The following is a 21,134-nucleotide window of genomic DNA, read 5'->3' on the forward strand; positions in this document are numbered from 1 at the left end:
GTGTTTCTGTTAAAAGCATTAAAATCAAGCGCATGGGCTGTAATAAAATAATCAATCAAAAAGGTTTGTTGTAAGAGATGTAATATTGAGAAGAGCTATCTTAGTAACCTATGCGCATTGCTCCAAAAGCTCTGACTGGCATTTGCATAATGCAGATTGGATACATTTATATTATCTAACATGCACTTGGAAGGCTTTAACAGGAACCTTAGCATTTGTAAAGAAGCTTACTTCTGTCTTTACATGCTGTGTGCTAATATACATTTTTTTTTATTTAGTAGGCAAGTATTCTAAAAGTATTCTCCTAAAAATGTAAAGTAACTGTATTCTGAATACTGTCATTACAAAATATGACCCGGATTGAAAAGATACTTAAATTCTGTACACTGAATATGTATTCCTAATGCGTGTATTCCATTACATCCCAGCCCTGGATGTACACTTGCATTACACATTAGGACTGGCAGTGAAATCAAGGACCTTAACATAGACTGTATTGTCAGCTAAATGCAGGCTCACAGTTCACAGTGACTTCAGGAACAATACATGGTTAGGCTAATGGAATTTCTTAAATTATAATTTTTGAAGGCCTGATTCAGTTCGTCAGGTTAGTTAGGTTAAGAGCAGGAAAATCACTAAACTATGCTGTATGCTGGCCTTTTTAGGACTGCAGTTTGCCACCCCTGGTTTAAGCCATTTCTTGTTTCACCAAAGTGCTGAATATGGGATATATCTGCTCTTGGTCTGCAAAGCTCATGGGTCTGAATGTGTAAATGTGAGCTTTAGTCTCAGTGTTGTAAAAAGTGACCCACTTCTCATCCACATCGACACAGACCCCCAACACCCAGGGTAGGGTTTCAGTTCGCAGGCACTTGGTGAGCTCGTCCAGAGCTGTGAAGGACTGTCTGTAGTGACAGAGACACCAGAAGCCTTTACTGGGATAGAAGATGAACTTCCCTTTCCACTGAGCAGCCTGACTGGTGACCCCAATGATGAACTCACTGTTGACCTTCACCTCCCAGTAGTGCCGTCCAGAGCTGAAACCTTCTGTGGCGAGGATGCACTCCCATTTGTCAAATTTCTGAGCGTTGAGAAGATCATCAGATAGAATGAGTGCATAGTGAGCTGAGGCAGGATCCCACACCACGTTAGCTGAGAAAAGAAAAGAAAAACAATGTGACTGATGTGGACTGGCCCAGAATTCACTGGGAAAACCGCACTGCGGAACCTGAGTCTCTCTGCCCTGCATAGACTTAACTCTTGGATAATGAAGATAAAATGATAATTTCTTCCAGACACTCACCTGCTAGGGGTGTCTTCCCTTTGCAGATGTAATCTGGAAGTCTCAGTTCACAGATCTTTTGCTTCAGTCTTTTGTTCTCTTCCTTCAGACCTGAGTTCTCATCCTTCAAGGCCAGGTTTTCTTGCATTAGAGCCTGGTTTTTCTCCTGCATCTCCTTGATTTTCATCTGCTGAGCATCCTCCAGAATTATACTGAGGTTTTTCGTGACCTCCACCAATACGTGGCTCTGCAGTGCAGGTATTTTGTAGTGATCCATGACGTGTCTCTCGCAGAAGGAGGCACGGCAGGTCATACAGGACTTGTATGCTTTTAACTTTCTTTCTTGACACAAATCACAGGCCACATCTCCAGCTTCAGCATAGCGAGAGAATGGTCTGTGTTCATGACGATCAAACTTCTTAGCTATTTCACGTGACCGGCCAGTCTTCACAACTACACCACTGTCTGCAGCTGATGGTACAGATGCCACACTAAAATGAGAGAAAAAATTAGATATGATTTTAAAACATTACTGAAACTGTTAAACAAAGTTATGGAATGCTTAGATGCAATCAGAAAGACACTGGCATCTCATCACCATCAGTGCAGAAAGAACTGGGCTATTTCTTTTGGTTCCAGTTACAAAGCTGTCTTCCTCCATAGAGGGTATATGTGGTGAATTACCTTATGTCGTCCTCATGTTTTGTCCCACTTATACTGGCAGACGTGTCAGTGCACAAACTCATCATGGAAGGTGATTCTGACCTGTACAGCATAATAATACATTTTAGGTGACTCAAAAAACCTTGCCATATGTGGGTAGGTTAGGCTTTATTATCATACGTATGCTGAAGTTGAGACTGCAGAAATAAATGGATAGTGCAAAGTGCTTGGAACATGGATTCATGGATTCATCCATGTGTAGTGTAGAATATGCTAGGATTGCATCAATAATGAGTACAAGTACATATGTTTTTTGGAACTCGCCAATGCTGAATAAAATGAAGTATCTGTTAGTGTAATTGAGTGTAATATACCTTCACAGTCAAATCATTAAATCTATCTGATTTGTTAATGAAGTGTGTTAGCTTGCTGTGCTACATTAGTGATCTCTGATCGAGCAGCGCTGCAGTGGAGAAGAGCGGGTTTTGTTCCCCATCAGAAAAGCTCTTCTGTACAGCTGTAAGTAAAGTAGGTTTCATAGTTTTGATCCTCATCTGTCAATTTCAGCAGCAGCACAGCGACAGCAGGAATCACATCTGAGGCTAACGCATCTGAGGAGCTCACGCTTCCGTGAAACGCAGCCTCTACAGATGCTCTGTCTACAGACAATTATCAATAAAGCTGTTTAATTCAAAAGAAAACCCTGCAAACCGAGTACTAAATAAACATGCTGAGAAACCAAGCAGCACTGAGAACTGAAGCTAAAAGCAGCCAGTGATGTTCATGGTAGGACAGTATGGTCTCTCTACAGCCTGATTAATAGAAAAATAAAAAAACACTTAATGTTTATACCTCAATATTCTATTCAGTCAAACAGCACAAATTAGCATATAGGTTTTATTACCACAAATGTCAACTTGCTTTCCTCCATTTTGTTAGCATGCATGTCTCCACCTGTAATGTGGAGTCTAATATTGTTTTAACCCTCAATGTAGCACTCTGACATGCTCAGTTCATGTAAATTAAAAAAAAAAAAATCAAATGAAAAATGGTAAATCATATTGCATGATGTCATTGGTCACATCACACTGCTTAAAATTTCAGCACCTCCAACTAAATGTCGCGGTGGAGCAGTGCACAACATGATCAATAATTCAGTATAACAACTAATACTTTTTTTTTCTTTATAACTAACATTGTTGCATGTTTATTACATATGACGGTGGTAGGGCTGTCCGGTACATTCCACATATCTACCGGTGGGGCCCTGTCAGCACTCGTCTAACCAAGTGAGCACTTAAAGTCTACGCATGATCAACACACTTTCAATAACCAGCCGTGGGGCCCAATCACATTGGCCCCATGCTGAAAGCAGCCAATAAAAAAACAATACATTTACATACATCCAAATGTTAAGTAAATGTCACTTACAAAATGGGTGTTACCACGCAGCTAGCCACTGTGGTAGCCACTCATAATAGCAATATAATGAGTCAAGTCAAGAATACAATAAAAGTTACATTTGGTACCAGCCATTAGAGCAGAAATTAGAGATTAAACATTTGGGACACACCAGCCAGAAGATTTCAACATCATTCAGTCTGGAAAGGACAAAATCTGCTTGTTCAGTCCAGAGAGGTTCAAGAGAAAACCATGGCTAACTGAGTGTCGCTAAAAACTCTTCTGCTTTCCTTACCTGCTCTTGCTATGGTATCACTTGAATTCATTCATGGATTGATGGAGCTTGAGAGAAAAGGTTTTGACAAGTTTGCCCAGATGAAAGATCGTCGTGCATCTTTTCTTTTCGAGCAGTGACCGTCACTGTGAGTCATTCTGCATAATTACAGGGCGTGTTATTCCTAAAGTGTGATTTTAGCCCATTTTAAGCCTGATTTGGTTGTAGCCTTCTAAATTTAAAGGTTGGTCCTAATATTAATGTGTTCAGCTAATCATTTGCCTTAGTGTTCACTGGAGTTCGCTCATTTATCTTGCAGTGTGAGCAGATCTCACTGACTGATTTCTCAAAGTTGCACTCAAATCCACAGACAAGCATATTTACAATGACTGACCTACATAGGTGAACACACAGGCCAACCAAACAAAGGCAAAAAAAGTCAGCTTTGCTGTACCAAAGTCCATACATGCCCATTTTGCTCTGTTTGACTGGCTGGAATCAATGTTAATGTGGCAATTTTTAAAGTTTTTGTAAAATAGGCTGTAGAGAGACTGTACTGTCCTACCCATGTAACTCATATCCTGGTTTTAGTTGCAGTGCAAGGTGTGTTATGTGAGGTTATGATCACACTCTAAAAAAGCTAATGATATTGTAATACTGGCAGAGAAGAAGAATGGGAAAACACTGCACATATGGGCAAATGCACTTTATAAATGTACTCCAGCAGCGAGTCTTTACCAAGACTAGAAATGTTCTGACCAGCACTCCCAAACACAACACAGGGAAGGGGTAACGTGGGAGGACACGACACATGAGAATGGTAGACACTTCTAACAACTGGTTACATTACAAAGCCCAAAGCTCAGACACAACAACAACAACCTCTTTAACCAGGAGTGTGGTGCCTCCCGAGAGCCACACCCCCCCCAAGCTCCCCTCAGCAGCACGGCCCGTGGCAAATGTCAAAATATTGTGTGTTTATAATGTAATACTATGATGATAGGGTGCAGCTATATGTGTATTTAAAGTGCTTTATACCTGTACATTTGTACATTATTAAATCAGCCTGTAGATCTCTGTTCTCTGATAGACTTTCTCACAATTAATTTCACTATTTTATTTTTTTTAATGAAAATCAAGTCACAATTACGCTGTTAGAAATAAAGGTTCTGTTCAGGTACATTTTTCGTTCATCAAGGTACAAACAGTATAAATGTTCCCTCAAAGCTCCAACAGTGGTTTTAAGGTCTGATCGTGAACCTTAAATAAGTTTTTCCAGGTGAAAAGTTCGTATTTGTACCTTTTCATAACTGAATGTTTTAAACAGAACAGTAAAATAAAAGCCTGGAGACGAGACGGGGTGTGTGGAGTCAGTACAGCTTAGAACATATCATTTCAGTGGATTATGGTTCAGTTATGTTCCCTGACTAAAGGTACTGAGATGGAGCCTTGAGGGTTCCACCCCAGTGACAATAGGGGAACTGCCCCAGTGACAGTTTAGCACCTTTCTGAGAGTGTACAGAATTGAAAGTGTTCAGTTCTACCTTGTATCATCCAGAGGTTTAATTCCTTTAAAGTCAATAAGTCGCTCCACTGACGAGCCAATCACTTTCGACTTGCAGCTGGATGACTTTGGTCTGTCCACCTTTCTGCTTCATTAAAAACAGTGACAAGTGAAACAAACAAAATGACTGTTTAGAACCAGTGGCAGGCTGCAATAGCTATTTCAAGAGTGACTCTCATGCACACATGACCTAACTGTTAGTGCTCAGGGATGTACAGGTAGCTGACAAATTACAGGAAAAAAAAAACAATATACCGACTTACAAAAAGTGCTTTGTTGTCTCCCTAGAGAAAGTATCTTTGCTAGTTACAAACAATATGACAGTATGGAAAAATGCACAGAAACAGAAAGGAGTGATTTATAAATCTATTTTGATCTGTATTTAAACAAAAACAGTGCCAAAACCAGATGTGTAATGTTTTATCCGATCAACTTTATTGTTTTTGTAAATACACTCATTCTGAAATTGATCCCTGCAACAATGTTCCAAAAAAATGGACATTGTGTTCTCCAGGCTGAAGAATTAAAGGAACATCCAGATTGTTACCAGTGTAGTTCTAAATCATGGGGGGTGTTAGTGGGTAACCTGCACTTCGGTGAAAGCGTCATTAAGACTAAACACATTTTGGAGCAACATGTGCTGCCTTTTAGACACCGTCTTTTTCAGGGACGTCCATGTTTATTTCAACATGACACACCAAGAAAACATTCTGCACATGTGGGTGCCCACAGTCCAGTCTTGTGTCCCATTGAAGGCCTTATACAGTTGCACAATTGCACTGCAAAAAATATCTTGTCAAGTGAAATTATCTTAAATCTAGTCAATTTGTCTAATATTGATATATAATGTTTCTCATGTTGATACTGTTCTAACCTTATTATAAGAATTTTAGTAAGTAAGCTAAATTATTTTATTAAATAAAATTTCTCACTATATTGGCTGCTAACTTTGCTTGTTCTTAATGTGCTTGAAATCAGCAAAAGTGTCAATGTAGTGAGATATAAATTTGTTTGATAAAATGACCTAAAGTAAAAATATCTAGAAATAAGAAAAATAGTTTAGTAATAATATATAATATAGGGTAATAGTTTAAAAATAATATAATATTCCTACAACTAATTTCACTTAAGCAGTAGAACACAGAGGGAGTGTGTATCGCAGAATAACATCACGGCTGTGATTTGGTCGCCGTAGATCATCACAGCCGTGATGTTATTGGCGATAACACACTCCTCGAGTGTTCTACTGCTTTAATACAACAGTTAAATAAATACAGTAATAAATTAATAAACTGGGCCGTGAACGCGGCGTTTAGTATGTTTTAATGTTCGCAGTTCCTTCACCAAATTATAGCTCCTTAACGAGCAGCTCGTTGCTATGTCAGAGTAACGAGCTCCGCCCACTCGCTGCACAGCCGGCAGTTCGTTCTCCAGCTCCTTACACTAAATTCCCAAACGGTCATCACCACTGAGCAGCTTTTTTGTGTTTTATTGAGTCAGTTTTATGGCTCAGTCCAATTTGGTCAGACTCTGAAGATCAGACTACACGTTTGGCGAATGGTGTTGGGTTCATTTCTGGCTGATTCCAGGTTGTTCAGCTGTTGTTCTGTCACAGCTGCCGACTGAAAAGCTGCTCAGTGGTGATGACAGTTTGGGAATTTAGTGTTGTCTCATCTTCAGAGTCTGACCAAATCGGCTGTCGGTCAAATGTGATCTTAAAAGTGTCCATTTTCTGTTTGTGGCAAAGTAAAAAGTAAAAACGTTCAAATGTCTTGAGCGTCTCCTACAGCTGTCAAAGTCGTTGCTTAGCAACAGCATCTCAGTGGAGTGATAGTGTTGGTGAAAAACCTGTGACGTTATTGTGAAATAACAGCACAGTTAGAACGACTCTCAACCAATCAGCTTGTGTGGCCTGTTATACTGTTGTATAATTGAAAATACAGCATTTATTTGCAGTGTGAAGACATAATAGCAAAAAAAAAAATAAATCACTTTCAAAACTGGATCAGTTCATGTCTTCTGTCCCTAAATTATTAAGTTTTGCTAAAGAGAACAAAATAATAAAACATTGTGATTTTGTATTGTTTTCAGTTTAATACAGACCAAACAGAATCACTAATCACTGCTTACTGTTTTTATGACTCTTTCTCTCCACCACCATTTAAAACACCAACTTAGGGAATATCTTTCGGAGGAACGGCTTGTGGTGGCTCAACACCTTACAAAGACACTTTATGCGGGGTTTCATTTTATCTGTCAGCCACCTGTAGATCTCAATTCCTTTAAATAATTAAAATGAGTTTAGAAAAACCTAATTTTATTAAAAAGGCAATGTTGAAATGCAAACTGGTTCACAGTAACAGGTTTGAACATGGCTCAGTTCTACCTTTTATTGTCCAGGGGTTCCATTTCTTTAAAGTTAATAGGTAGCTCATGTGACCGGCTGCTCACTGTGGACTTACAGCTGGGTGACTCTGGCCGGTCAGTCATTGTGCTTTAGGAGAAATATTTGAGAGTTATTACATGGAGCATTGCTGCATTTCAACCATGCTCTGTACACAGGAGTCTTTAATGGAGAGTTAATCAGACTGTTTTATGTTTAGTTACAGCACAGTGGCAGATACAGGTACAAACTTCAGACCTTCCTGACCGAACAATGTCTGATAAAACACATTACAGATATAATAAATATCAGATCTGTCATTCTTACCGTTCTTATAATCGATCCAAGTTGCTTTGATCACTACAGCTAATCCTTTCACAGCGACAGGGAGGTGGAGTTTAGAGCTCAGAGTGGTTTCTGTTTTAATGGAATGTGGATTTTCAGGACCTGCTCAGAGCATAAAGTAGGGAGTGGTCTTATATGTATGTTTACCTAACAGCAGCACTTAAAAGGTTATGAGACTATGACACTGTTGGATGAAAATGGCATTTATTGCATTCTGAAACCAAATTATCAGCTTGGAGCATCTATCAGTTTGTGGCTTTGTTATGAACAAAAATGTATCAAATAAAATAGGGGCTAATTGTACATACTAATTTTGATTCAGCATTACTATTATTTATATGTGTGCATTGTTATTTCATTACTTTCATTTTGTAATTTGTGATGTACATTTCACACTCAACTTTGAAGGATGTTCATGTGGCGCCTCCTGGTGGGAAAGTCGTAATTTGTTTTTTGAAAAATAGAGACCAGTTAAAAGCAGTAAGAACCTTCTTAAAGAACGAGAGCAATGAACATGTTTTTCTTCTGCTGCAGCTTCCACAGAGCTCATCATCACTTTATAACAAACCACAACTATTTATCCAGACTGAGCATACAGTGTCTCACCCTGAGAACTCCAACATTCACTAGAAAGTACAGACTGCAAGTCTTTAAACAGACCAGGAGGATGATCCTCATAGCCGCTATTGCTATATCAGGGTTGTGTTGGGCCCAAAGTGCAGTGATTGTGGTCAAAAAGACAAAACAGTGCACAGCAAGGTAATTAATTACCTTTGCTGTCGTTTAATTAATAGAGATGAACATAAAAGAAGAGCAGCAGGCAGTGAAAGCTACCTGCAATGAGCTTCATTCTTTAAGCATGACTATCCTATATTATTCATTATTGTTTTAAACAGTTCTAAATGGAGAAATTCGGCCTAATAGCTGGTGAACTGGCAGTAGAGCACTCTACACTCAGCACTCGTCCAATAAACAGACGAGCTGTTCTTCTAAGAGAAAAAGGGCTTGAAACTCAATTTATAGAAACAATCACATTTAATTCATAATCACAATACACACACACACCCCATCTAAACCGCTTATCCTTCTGGGTCGCGGTGGGGTGCCGGAGCCTATCCCAGCTGTCATTGGGCAGAAGGCAGAATACACCCTGGACAGGTCACCAGTCCATCACAGGGCAGACAGACAGACACAGTCACCCGGAGGAAACCCACGCAGACACGGGGAGAACATGTAAACTCCACACAGAAATGACCCTGGTCACCCAGCCGGGAATCGAACCCAGGCCCTTCTTGCTGTGAGGCGACAGTGCTAAACACTGCACCACCACCGTGCCGCCCATAATTGAAACTTATATGATAAGTTTCATATAATTTACCCAAATCATTCGGCCCTAATTGTAGGTGTGACTGAATGTTGATTCACCAAATCTAACTGCATGGCTAACAGCTACTTACTAGACAAGATATATAATAACACATTAATTTAGGATTACTTAGCTAAATAAAGACCATTACTCTTCATATTATCTGAGTTTAGCTTCACACACTTATCAGAAAAGTCACAGCTCTTACAGTCAGTGTTAATCTTCCATACTGTGTTAACTATGCTAGGCTAAGATAGCCGGACAACTTAGCCAGCTAGTTTAACATGAGCTGAAGTTATGTGGTTAATATTATTATTAGTATTGGTGACAATTACTATGAATAATCAATAAACCTATGAGTCGTCTGGACCACAATAGAAATGTGCAGTTGCCGTTATGTGTTTATATATATATATATATAATATATATTATATATATATATATATATATATATATATATATATATATATATAAAATAATATTGTGTGTGTGTGCGTGTGTGTGTGTGTGTGTGTGTGTGTGTGTGTGTAAATTGTCTCCCCCTGGTGGCTGGGAGTGCTCCAGCCCTTAGAGCTGAGGTCTGGACTCTGACACCAGCAGCTTAGTTTGTTAAGTTTCCCTTTTTGTTTTTTTTCACTTTGACTTTCTATTTCTTTGTGCAAGTGGATTCTTATATCCGATCTTCTTATAAATATCTCCTAATTAGTCACTCCTAACTGCCTATCTAGTCACTGCCTTCAAAGGCAGCTCTCTCTTTGGGCAGCATTTTAACTGAAAAGGAACCTTAGTAGGCATTGCATTTGGGACAGTCTACAGAACCGTCATATATCATAATTTTAACTGCGCTGTACACGTTTTCTGTTTACTCTCAGTCTCTGGTTAGTTCACACTCACCTCTGACTGTAAAGGTGGACCATCTCAGTGCAAAAGGTTGGCTCTGCATCTGGAGCGGCTGTTTTCCTGCATTGACACTGTTGTGGAAATGTGTGTATGAAGAACCGGCTAATTTAAGAAATTGTATCTGTCGTTATATACTCGAAACAGCAGCCCAGATAGATACAGATAATCCTGACTGAGTTTATGAATTTCAATTTCATTCACAGTCCTCATCCACCTTAATGAACCTGCTTTGTTTATAACACACTACTGATAAAAACTACATATTATTCTGTACAAAATGCACAAAATATAATTTCATACAATCTGTGATAAGCACAGCAATACCAGACAAAAGTGGAGTGGAGCAGCAAAAATAAGCAGCAAAAATAAGCATTTGTGGTATAAAACATTTTATTTCTGAACTTCTACATCGTCCAGTAAGTTAAAGTATTTTTCTTTGTTCAGGGAGAACCTCAGTGTGTTGTGCTGGTTCCCATTACAGCTTCTATTCCTCAGCCAGCGCCTCTCCGCCACTGTAACGTTAGTCTCTGAGAACAGAAAAAAATCCCTTACTGTAGAATCTAATTGATAATTATTTCCATACTAAAAATGCCTAAACAGTGAACAGCCAGTATTTTAAACTGGGCTCTGTCTTGTTTTGATGAGCCAGCATGTTTACACAGCTAGCCCACTAGCTAAGCTAACTAGAATTAGCTTCACCGAACGAGTTACAAACACACCGTTGCACAACGTTGTGTTAGACAAGCAAACTGCCAAACTTTCACCACAGAATCCATTTCTAGAGATCTACAAACACGTTAAATACTTTTATACAAATACAACAATCAAAACATTCAAGACAGAAGTAAGGAAATGACTTACATTTGTGAACTCAGTCGATGGAACTCTCGTCCAGCGAACAGCATTGTGGGATTGACTTCGCTGTGATGCTGCCTTAAAACGCTGCCTACTTAGACAGCTGCCTCCTGATTGGATCCCACTGGTTGTCTCAGAAAATGGTTCAAAGCCGGATCCCAGAAAAAACATCTGAAATCGAGAACATGGAAAAACCAAAGAACGAGGATGATGTTGTAATAATAATTAACTGTTCAAGAGAGTGATGGCTTGTGGGAAGAAGCTCCTCTGTTGCCTGGATGTCCTGATCCTCATCTGGCTGAAGCGCCGGCCTGAGGGAAGGAGCTGGAACAGGTGGTGTCCGGGGTGGGACGAGTCAGTGGAGATCTTCTCTGCACGCTTCCTGGTTCTGGAGGCACGCAGTTCCAGATTTTGACTGAAGGGTCTGTGGAGGTACAGTCATTTGTATACACTGAGAAGAGCAATGGTGAGAGTACACCATCCTGTGGAGCGCCTGTACTGATGATCTGGGTGTTTGTGGTGAACTTTTCCAACCTCACTTGCTGCTCTCTGCCAGTGAGGAAGTTGGTGATCCACTGGCAGGTGGCGGTTGGCACACTGAGTTGGAGTAGTTTGTTGTGTAGTTGTCCTGGGATGATCGTATTAAAGGCTGAGCTGAAGTCCAATAACGGAACTCTTGCTTACGTTCCTGGGTGTTCAAGCTGTTTGAGAATAAGCTGGAGTCTCATGTTCACTGCGTCGTCCACTGACTTGTTTGCCCGTTATGCAAACTGCAGGGCGTCTACCAGAGGATCTGTGATGGGAAAGCACCAGTCTCTCAAAGGATTTCATGACTACAGGGGACAAAGCAACGGGTCTGTAGTCATTCTATCCTGTGATGGTTGCTTTCTTGGAAACTGGTATAATGGTGGAGTGTTTGAAACAGCATATTTTACCTGCAGTCCTCCTCAGCAAGCCGACAGTCACGCTTTGTCTGCGGGGGGTCCCAAACAGCAAAGCAGTCTTAGCTTCATGAGTGCTAAATTCGCTGGACATGGAGTTCAATGTATTGTCTTTGCAAACAGCAGTCCTCAATTTTCCAGATATGAGTTCCAACAGTTCTCTAAAGTTTATAGCACAACACCTCTCGTCCCAAATTTCCCAATTCAGATGGTGTAGCTGAAAGTTCAGTGAAGCTCATTAAAGGACTGATGAAAAAAGCCCATGAAGGCAAGGGGTACTTATGTTACTGAAAGTCTCATGACCTACAGAAGTGCACCAACGGAGAATGGCCAGTCGCCAGCCCAGATGCTGATACCCATTCACGAGGATCTACTCACCAAACCACTCCACTCTCAACTCCAGTGAAGAGGAGCAAAGAGGCACGAAAGGCCAAAGAGAACAGACTGCAGGACAGAAGAGAAGAAGAGACTCTCGAACTTTAACCCAGGGGAGTCAGTGAGGCTCAGAGGTCACACTGCTGGGACTTGGCAGAGTAGAACAGTTGGTGGTTCCTCACTCATATAAGATCATGACTGACAACGGCAAAGCACTGCGGTGAAATTGTGAATTGGTAATAAATTAATAATAGACTAATAAATCAACTAATAAATAAAATAAAGAAGGACTGCAACAGATCTACTGCTCCAAAAGATGTTTTTGAACATTTTGTTTGTTTTTCCCCAATCATAGTGATTAGAGTAATTACCAGCAGCGGTTTATGTTTCTGTAAGTTAAACTTTTTTCTTTTGAATAGAAGGGAAGATCTTATGTTATGTAAGCATACATGGGAAACTACATTTCCCAGAAGCCTAGAAAGGAGACTAGGAAAGAAGTAGGAGAGGGGAAAGTTCAGAAGGTTGTGGCTGTAACTGGAGAGTAAAGTACAGAGTGGAACTGAAACACACGTCTGTCAGTCTCTAGGTCTACCTGAAGAAGAAGGGTGAGACACTTCATTTTACAGAGCAGCACTTTATAATACAGTAAATTCAATTATGATTGAAATGCAATGAAATGTTCCATGTTCCATGCATGCACTCTTGCATTTTCTTCCTAAAGGCCAATGATGGAAAGGCTGGAGTCGAGTAGCTGCTCAGAGGGCACATATGCCGTAGCGAGTAGCAGCCCAAAAGACAGATATTTTTCCCTGGAAAGGTAGGGCTAAACAAATTTCAAACCTGTTATTGTGAACCGATTTATATTCCAGCATTGCAGTTTTAATAAAATAACATCAAATAAGATAATTATCCCCGAGGATAAACAGTTTAGTGAGACGAGACAAAAGTCCTCTGGAAAAGATACTACAGTCAGTTCAGCCACGCAAGCTGATTGGTTGACAGTCGTTCTAACTGTGCTGTTATTCCACCATAACATCACGTTTTTTTCACCAACACTGTATCACTCTGCTGAGACGCTGTTGCTAAGCAACGACTTTGGACAGCCGAACGCGTTCGGAAGAAAGCACCAACCGCCAGATCTGTTATGACAGCTAACAGATGCCTGTGCTGACTAGCGTCACACTAAGTGATGGAGGTGACCTATATCTGCCTATTCAGCATAGAGACGTTTAGCCCCGCCCATTCACCCTGAAGTTATAAGGAGTGTTTCAGCCTGGACTGCTTTTTGGTTGAGGCACAATACAGGAAAATCAGAACAGAGCTCATTTACATATCAGTCTTAAAGGTGCAGTATTTGAAACACTCAGTCTAATTGTAACTGATAGAGAGGTTTGAAAATGAAGAAATCAATTGTGACTGTTTATGGTGTTGAATGTATATGTCTGTCTGTCTGTCTGTCTGTCTGTCTGTCTGTCTGTCTGTCTGTTTGCCTTCAGATGGACTTGTTACGTGTCCAGCCTGGATAAGGGGTGTCTGGCCGGTATGTTTCTCTCTCTCTCTCGCTTGTCCGCTCCCTATCTCTGCTACAGGTTGGCTGCGGTGTCGGTCGTCGTTAGGGGCTTGACGTATACCACTTGACGGCAAATCATCATGCAGAGTTCCGGCCCTGGAGGAGGGACTTGAACTTTAAAAGCAGCCCGGCAAAGCTCGTGAAGAGGCTGGCGTTACCCCGTGCGCCAAGCTGTTTAGGCGTGCTCCTAGTTGTAGTTGCTGTCGCAGACACAAAAGCTTTCTGTTCTTTCTGCTCGTGCAGTTTTGTGTATGTCTGCGATAGCTTTGTCTGTGTGTTTGTTCGGTTCATTTTAGCTTGAATTTTCGTGCCTCGCACTGTTAATCACGCTAGCCTTGCTGTTAATGGTTGTCTATGCTCTCTCTCTCTCTCTCCCTTTCTCTCTCTCATACGCTGCTTTGCTTTCTTGGGGTTCTGGACAGGTTAGATGGGCGCGCTCATACATTTTACATCACGTAGCTGCCCATTGTATAGACACCTTAGGAAAGGGGCGGGCGCCAACTCATGTATTTGTGTTATGCCGTAGGGAAGACTAGAGTAGATAGGGTTGTCTACTAGGTGAGGATTTGAATTAAAGAGCTAGGGTAGTTTTTTTTTGTTTTGTTTTGTTTGTTTTGTTAATTTCTTTCCTTTAGCGCCGTCCGGGTCCAGAATCCCGCTCTTTTTGACAGCAAGCATATTTACATTTTGTTTTTTGTAAATATTATATATAGTACTGGAGGTCTCAGTCGAGTCATAGTCTGAGTGTGCTTTGTCTTCTACCCCTGGCGTGTAATAAACAAGAAAAGAAGCTCTCTTATTTGTGTCCTGCTCCTTCCTGGTTCGTGCTGCAACCATCACATTTAAACCATATGTTACTGACCCCATTATCCCCTAGGCTTTCTTGTGGGGTCGTAACAGACTGGTGACCTGTCCAGGGTGTATCTTGCCTTCCGCCCAATGACTGCTGGGATAGGCTCCAGCTCACCCCACAACCCAGAAGGATAAGCAGCTTAGAGGATGTGTGTGTGTGTGTGTGTGTGTGTGTGTGTGTGTGTTTATGGTGCACAAAAACCACAAAGGTTATAAGTGGACCTTAAGGAAAAATAAATTCAAGATACCCTATATTTCCAATAGTGTTCACTCACCCATCCAAATCATTGAATTTAGGTGTTCCAATCACTTCCATGGCCACAAGTGTATAAAACCGAGCACCCAGGCCTGCAGACTGCTTCTACAGACATTAGTGAAAGAATGGGTCGCTCTCAGGAGCTCAGTGGACTCCAGCGTGGTACCATGATAGGATGCCACCTGTGAAACAAGTCCAGTCGTGAAATTTCCTCAGTACTAAATATTCCACAGTCAACTGTCAGCGGTATTATAACAAAGTGGAAGCGATTGGGAACGACAGCAACTCAGCCACGAAGTGGTTGGCCACGTAAAATGACAGAGCAGGTTCAGCGGATGCTGAGGCTCATAGTGCGCAGAGGTCACCAACTTTGAGTCAATCACTACAGACCTCTAAACTTCATGTGGCCTTCAGATCAGCTCAAGAACAGCGTAGAGAGCTTCATGGAATGGGTTTCCATGGCTGAGCAGCTGCATCGAAGCCTTACATCACCAAGCGCAATGCAAAGCGTCGAATGCAGTGGTGTAAAGCGCCGCCACTGGACTCTAGAACTCAGTGTTCTCTGGAGTGACCAATCACAGTTCTCCGTCTGGCAATCCGATGGACGAGTGGAAAGCCTTGTGGAAAGCCTTCCCAGAAGAGCTGAAGCTGTTATAGCTGCAAAGGGTGGGCCGCCATCAAATTAGACCCTATGGCTTAAGAATGGGATCTCACTCAAGTTTATATTTGTGTGAAGGCAGACGAGCGAATACTTTTGGCAATATAGTGTATAATGTAGATTATGGGCTGTTTAAATGAAGGTCTTTTCATTCATCAGTTATTTTAAGCTCACATGTGTGGCAGATAACAAACGATCGTGGAACTTAGTCCTGGTGGGCAAGTCAGGGATGGGCTTGAACACCTGGCAGCACTGTCTCTTGGCTGTGAGGGCTGGTATGTGCTCCAGTTGTTTCTCATCTTCAGAAAATGCTGCTAAAAAGAAATGATAGGATTTTATGTTACAGTGAAATATCAAAATATTATAGACTTTCTGTTTTAGTATTGTTTGTATTCATAGCCTGTCCCTTGAATCTGCGCTAGATATTTTTCTTTTTGTCACTCACCTTCTAATGGTGTCTTGTCTTTATAGGTGGGATGAGGGAGTATTTGATCTCAGATCTTTTGTTTCAGTGCAGCTGTCACTTTCTTTAGGTCAGGTTTCTCAGGCAGACTCTTTCATTTGGTACATGTTCTTCTCCCTCAGGTCCAGGTCCTTCTCCCTCATATCCAGGATCTCTTTTTGCACCTCCATGATAATGTTCTTCACCTTATTGTTCTTACGTGTAGTTTGGCTGAAGTTTAAAATTTCTTCACGTAACTTATTACACTGTTGGTGAAATGCTGTATGTAGGTTATTGAATCCTGCAAGATATCACATTAAAAGATTAAACTGTTGGATTATATTAATTTAACACAACATTATTAAAGCAATAAAATGCATTAAGTAAAAGTCTATAAAAACAGCCAATGTAGTTTAAAAGAATAAAACATTCTTTTAATGCTGATGAACTGAATGAAGTTTTGCTGAGTGGTTATTTTTCACATTAACATGGATCAGTTATAAAGAGTGTAATCTTCTTTCATGATCTTAGTGGTGTTGCTCTGGAGATGCATTCACAAAAAAGGACTTACAGCCAACTGTGTATTTGTGTATATTATAGTATAAGTGACCCTTATTAGTCCCACAATTTCACCTCTGCATTTAACTCATCTGTGCAGTGAAACACCACATAAACACTGGTGAACACACACACTACGGGGCAGTGAGCACACTTGCCTGTAGCGGTGTGCAGCCCTATCCCCGGCACCCAGGAAGCTTTTGGGGGTTCTGTGTCTTGCTTAACGGCACTTCAGTCACGTCAAGGGATCAAACCAGTGACCTTTCGATCACAAGGCTCCACAAACCTCCAGCCCACGACTGCCCCCAATGACTAAAAAAGCACAATAATAAGGTTGGACACCGTAGCCAAACCGTGACTGATTCAGATTTAGCTTTCATTTTTTGTGAAGCTCTAAGAACCTCTGTAGTGAAGGAAATTCCAGTATGGGCCTTAAATGGGTCAATATGCGTCCTGGGTGATCTAAAGGATGGTGAACAGCGCTAAGTACAGGTGTAAATGGGATACATGCAAGATAGATGTAAATACCAGGTGTGAACAGGGCTAAAGCCACTGTTCATGAATTTATGAATGTAAATTGCCTTTATTGTTAGATGATTAGATGTTTATTATTGATCTGTTTCACCAGAACAATCTATGAATTTTCAGCATTGATAGATCATATTCTTTAAAAAATCTAAAGTAACTATCTAATGTAACAACAGCACTAAAAAAAATATCACATTAAAGGAAAAAAATTAATCAGCATTTAAGTACAAAGCAGTCTACAATAACAGAATTGAAAATTACTCGCCTTCTATTGTCCAGGGGCTCCATTCTGTCAAGAACAGTTAACCTCTCCATGAAGCAGTCACTCCCCTCAGATGCACAGCTGGGTGACTCTGGCTTTTCTACCACTGTACTGTAAGAGAAAAAAATTAAGAGTTATGTGGAACTTTTCATTGCTCCATGCGTTCCCTGGATGTTGGTACCATATCATATGTCAGACCAATCTCTATGCACAGTTCACTCAGTTTTAATTAGGTATGTTGTGCTTCTTTTTTTTTTGATCCAAGTCCTTAAACATTGAGTATCTGCATATACAGAGTCATACTACCATTTGTGTTTTCACAGAAAACAAAAATCAAAATAATAATAAAATTCAGTTTATGATACACTTTTCTTAAACACAACGTGCCACAAACCAATAGATAAAGCAGTATAGAACAAAATATAAAACAATATATCAACTTTCAGTGGCCTTTTCTGCTTTGTTCAGTAAAAGAGCATTTTCTTGAGCAGAAATAATAGCGTCCTCTAGTCTTTTGTCACTGCCAATGCCACATTGGTGTCAGAAGTGGGGTATCGCCACCAAATTAGAAGACATTGAGCAGTGGATCTGCAAACTCAATGGCGAAAGGAACCAACGACAGTGCTCTGTGCATAAGAGTGCCAAGCGTTATGTCTGCCCCCTTTCGCCGTCTCCGTTCTGGTGGTTGAAGTTCTGTAGCAGCAGAGTGGAGGAGCAGAAGCAGCAGCTGTGGGATCTCCTGCACGATTACAGTGACAACTTCACAGCTATGGAGGAAGACTGTACAAAAAAGAACTTGGTGCAACCCAGCATTAACACTGGCGATCCTGCTCCAACTTGACTCCGCCTTCACCAACGTCCTGAGAAAGAGACCATGGCGCAATGATTAACCCCTGGAGTTTTTGGAAAAGCTGCTGAAATGAGATTTTAATTGGCTCTGTTGCTGAGTTTGACAAAATGGCAGGTAAAATGCTCGCTCACCCCTGAGATTCTGCTGACCATGGGCTATGATCCACAGTGGAGCGGTGGGTAGTGCTGTCACCTTACAGCAAGAATGGCCTGGGTTCGACTCCCAGCTGGGGAACTAGGGTCCTTTGTGTGTGGAGTTGTGTTCTCCCCTAGGTGTGAGTGTGTGAATGTATATGGCTGACTGCGACCTGTCCAGGGTGTGTCCTGCCTTCTGCCCAATAACTGCTGGTATGGGCTCCCATGACCCAGAAGGATAAGTGGTTTAGAAAATGTGTGTGTGTGTTATTTAACACAGCACATTTTAGTGCATAGCTGTGCGCTCATTTTACACAGCCATGTTAGATGTATGTGGCTGTTTTAAACACAGTGAAAACCCTGGAGCAGCAGATATTATACAGTTTAAGCTTCCTGTTTAAAATAGTCCAACACTGCAGAAATTTAGATAATTTAGCTATATTCTGAAAACACTCCTCGCTGCAGTAGGTTGTGAATAATGTCCGATTATGGCATCTCTGCAACGGTGGAGAAACAAAGGATCGAAACTGGACTGAGCTCATCCAGTTACCAGCTTTCAGTGATCCATTAAAATCTGCTGAGATTGGACTTCCTTAAATTTAACACCTCTTATAGAAAAAAATAACAATCAGACATTTTGTGACCTTAAACCTACTTTAAGACCTTATAACACTTTGAAGGAGCTGTGGGAAGCCTGTATTAGCCATTACAGATTTAATAAATATTAGATCTGTCATTCTTACTGTGTGTCCGTTCTTCCAGCATGGTCTCATAATCATTCCAAACCGTCACAACTGCTGTTGGTTTCATTTGATCCTTCATCTGTGATGTTTCTTGCCTGAGATGGAAGGAGGTGAAGTTAATACGGTTAGCTCGACTTTTGGTTATCAGCCACAATCTAATGGACAGTGTGAACCAAGAATTAGCAACGTTTTTAAGCTCACATTACTGCCTCGTTGCTCAAATCAGATTTTTTGCTCAAATCTCTCTCTCGGTCACGATGGTTCACACTCATTTAGATAAGTGATTCAGATCTGTCATTAATGTGATGAATCGGCATCCTGAAATGACCCTCATGAGCTCATCCTACTCAGTAACGTCAGGTGAATGAATCACGTTCATCATCAGCACAAACTAACGAGCAGAACGAGCTTCGCTGAGAAGATAATTAACTCTGATCAGCTCTCAGCTTCATTATTAGAGCGAGACGAAGGAGAAAAAGGTGAGATGAGCTGCTTTTCCACCGTTTACAGGCTTTAACTTCTGTTCGGCGCTGCTGCCATGGTAACGCTGAATGATGGTGCAGTGGAAAAAAAGCACATGAATTCCGATCTGAGCGTCACATTAAGGTCACATGACCACAAACCAGATACGTATCTGATCTATGACCACATATGAAAGTGGCTCAGGTCTGATTTGAAGAGATCAGATTTGTCTCCACACAGCCCTGAAAACATCAGATCTGAGTCACATTAGGGCAAAAAATCTGATTTGTGCCACTTCAGCCTGGTAATGTGAATCTTTTGTCACAACAACCCTAACGACTGTACTCGCTACTTGGTTTGGGCAAAGATTGAACAAAATTCTCTTATAAGCTCTGCTACTGGTTTTACTCCCTTCCAGTGTGTTCTCAGATTTCAACCGCCTGTTGGTCCATGGACTGGTCTCTCTTCTAATATTCCCGTGGTGCATGAGTGGATGCGACGCAGTGAAAGTCTGGGAAGAGACATAACAGAGAATAGAGGCAGCCCTCTGACATAATAAACAGCAGGCTGATGGTCACCGTGGTGATACTCCCACCTACCAGCCTGGACATCAGGTTTGGCTGTCGACTCAGGACTTTCAGTTTGCTGAGGGAAGTGAAAAGTTAACTCCGAAATACATTCAGTTCAACATGAGAAAATGAATGACATTAATGATAAACTTGATTTGCCCTCTCGTTATCATGTCTCTTGTTCATTTCATGTTTTCCTGCTCAAACCTGTTGTCCCAGGTCCTTTGGGCAAGCCTACGCCCGCTAATGCACCCCCAACTCCAGAGGAGGTTGATGGTCAGTCTATGCTGTACATTGGTGCTGGACTCCAAAACAGGTCAGTGGCAGCACCTGGTCGACAGGGGAGGATATGGCCCTGAGGAGCAGTGCTGGGTGCCTGCTGGGGATATCGTAGACCCTGGACTGATCACAGACTTCGACAGTCCGCACCTGGACAAGTCTGCTTCTCTTTCTTGGGTTCGCCCAAGGAGGCTTTCCCACAGTCCACTCCCTGGTTGTCGTCGGGGGTACTGTCACGCGACCCTCCGACTCCAGGTCACACAAGAACTCCAGATACCTGATGTTGGACTTCCGTAATTCAATCACCGCTCACAATCACCTGAATTCTGATCTGTTGCACTGCTCTGTTTATCCTGTGACCAGTCTTGGTTTAGTTTTTAAGCCCAGGCTTTAGGCTAGTTGCTTTGCAAGGTATTCACTGTTGGCGGAAGACAACCTTGTATCTCTATTTTTATTTTTGACAATTTGAAAACAGCTATTGTCCTTTGTGTGTGAATTTCATGATGAATGGACCAAAAGAAACAGGCCAAAATGACTTGGAATAAAGTCTGATTCCATTGACTTACATTAAAAGTAAAGTATGTTTTTTCCTTTTCCTGTAAAGTTACCATTTTGGAGAAAC

The 21,134-nt window shown here is 41.2% G+C and overlaps 1 protein-coding gene across 3 annotated transcripts; it reads right to left on the reverse strand.

Moving 5' to 3' along the window:
* Positions 1-263: 263 nt before the first annotated feature.
* Positions 264-8,009, reverse strand: LOC118813041 (butyrophilin subfamily 2 member A2-like). Of its 3 annotated transcripts, none has more exons than XM_036578176.1 (6): positions 7,895-8,009; positions 7,571-7,678; positions 5,165-5,269; positions 1,967-2,047; positions 1,304-1,773; positions 264-1,152 (listed from the first exon to the last, which is right to left on the reverse strand). In XM_036578176.1, the coding sequence occupies exons 2-6, from the start codon at positions 7,672-7,674 to the stop codon at positions 689-691; spliced, it is 1,224 nt and encodes a 407-aa protein (XP_036434069.1). In that variant the 5' UTR covers positions 7,675-7,678; positions 7,895-8,009; the 3' UTR covers positions 264-688. The 3 variants fall into 3 exon arrangements, with proteins under 3 accessions (XP_036434069.1, XP_036434067.1, XP_036434070.1); XM_036578174.1 differs by having other exon boundaries at positions 5,165-5,272; XM_036578177.1 differs by lacking the exons at positions 5,165-5,269; positions 7,571-7,678; positions 7,895-8,009 and adding an exon at positions 3,642-4,540.
* Positions 8,010-21,134: the final 13,125 nt, after the last annotated feature.

This window comes from Colossoma macropomum, unplaced genomic scaffold (assembly GCF_904425465.1).
Source record: "Colossoma macropomum unplaced genomic scaffold, Colossoma_macropomum, whole genome shotgun sequence".
Taxonomy (NCBI): domain Eukaryota; kingdom Metazoa; phylum Chordata; class Actinopteri; order Characiformes; family Serrasalmidae; genus Colossoma; species Colossoma macropomum.

What these genes read in the sequence shown, in the direction of transcription:
- LOC118813041 (XM_036578174.1), bottom strand. Translation starts at nt 7,674, where the DNA reads ATGACTGACCGGCCAGAGTCACCCAGCTGTAAGTCCACAGTGAGCAGC. An exon ending in AAACATGAGGACGACATAAG is followed by an intron (nt 1,774 to 1,966) that starts GTAATTCACCAC and finishes CTCTCATTTTAG; the next exon opens with TGTGGCATCTGTACCATCAG. An exon ending in AGGGAAGACACCCCTAGCAG is followed by an intron (nt 1,153 to 1,303) that starts GTGAGTGTCTGG and finishes TTCTTTTCTCAG; the next exon opens with CTAACGTGGTGTGGGATCCT.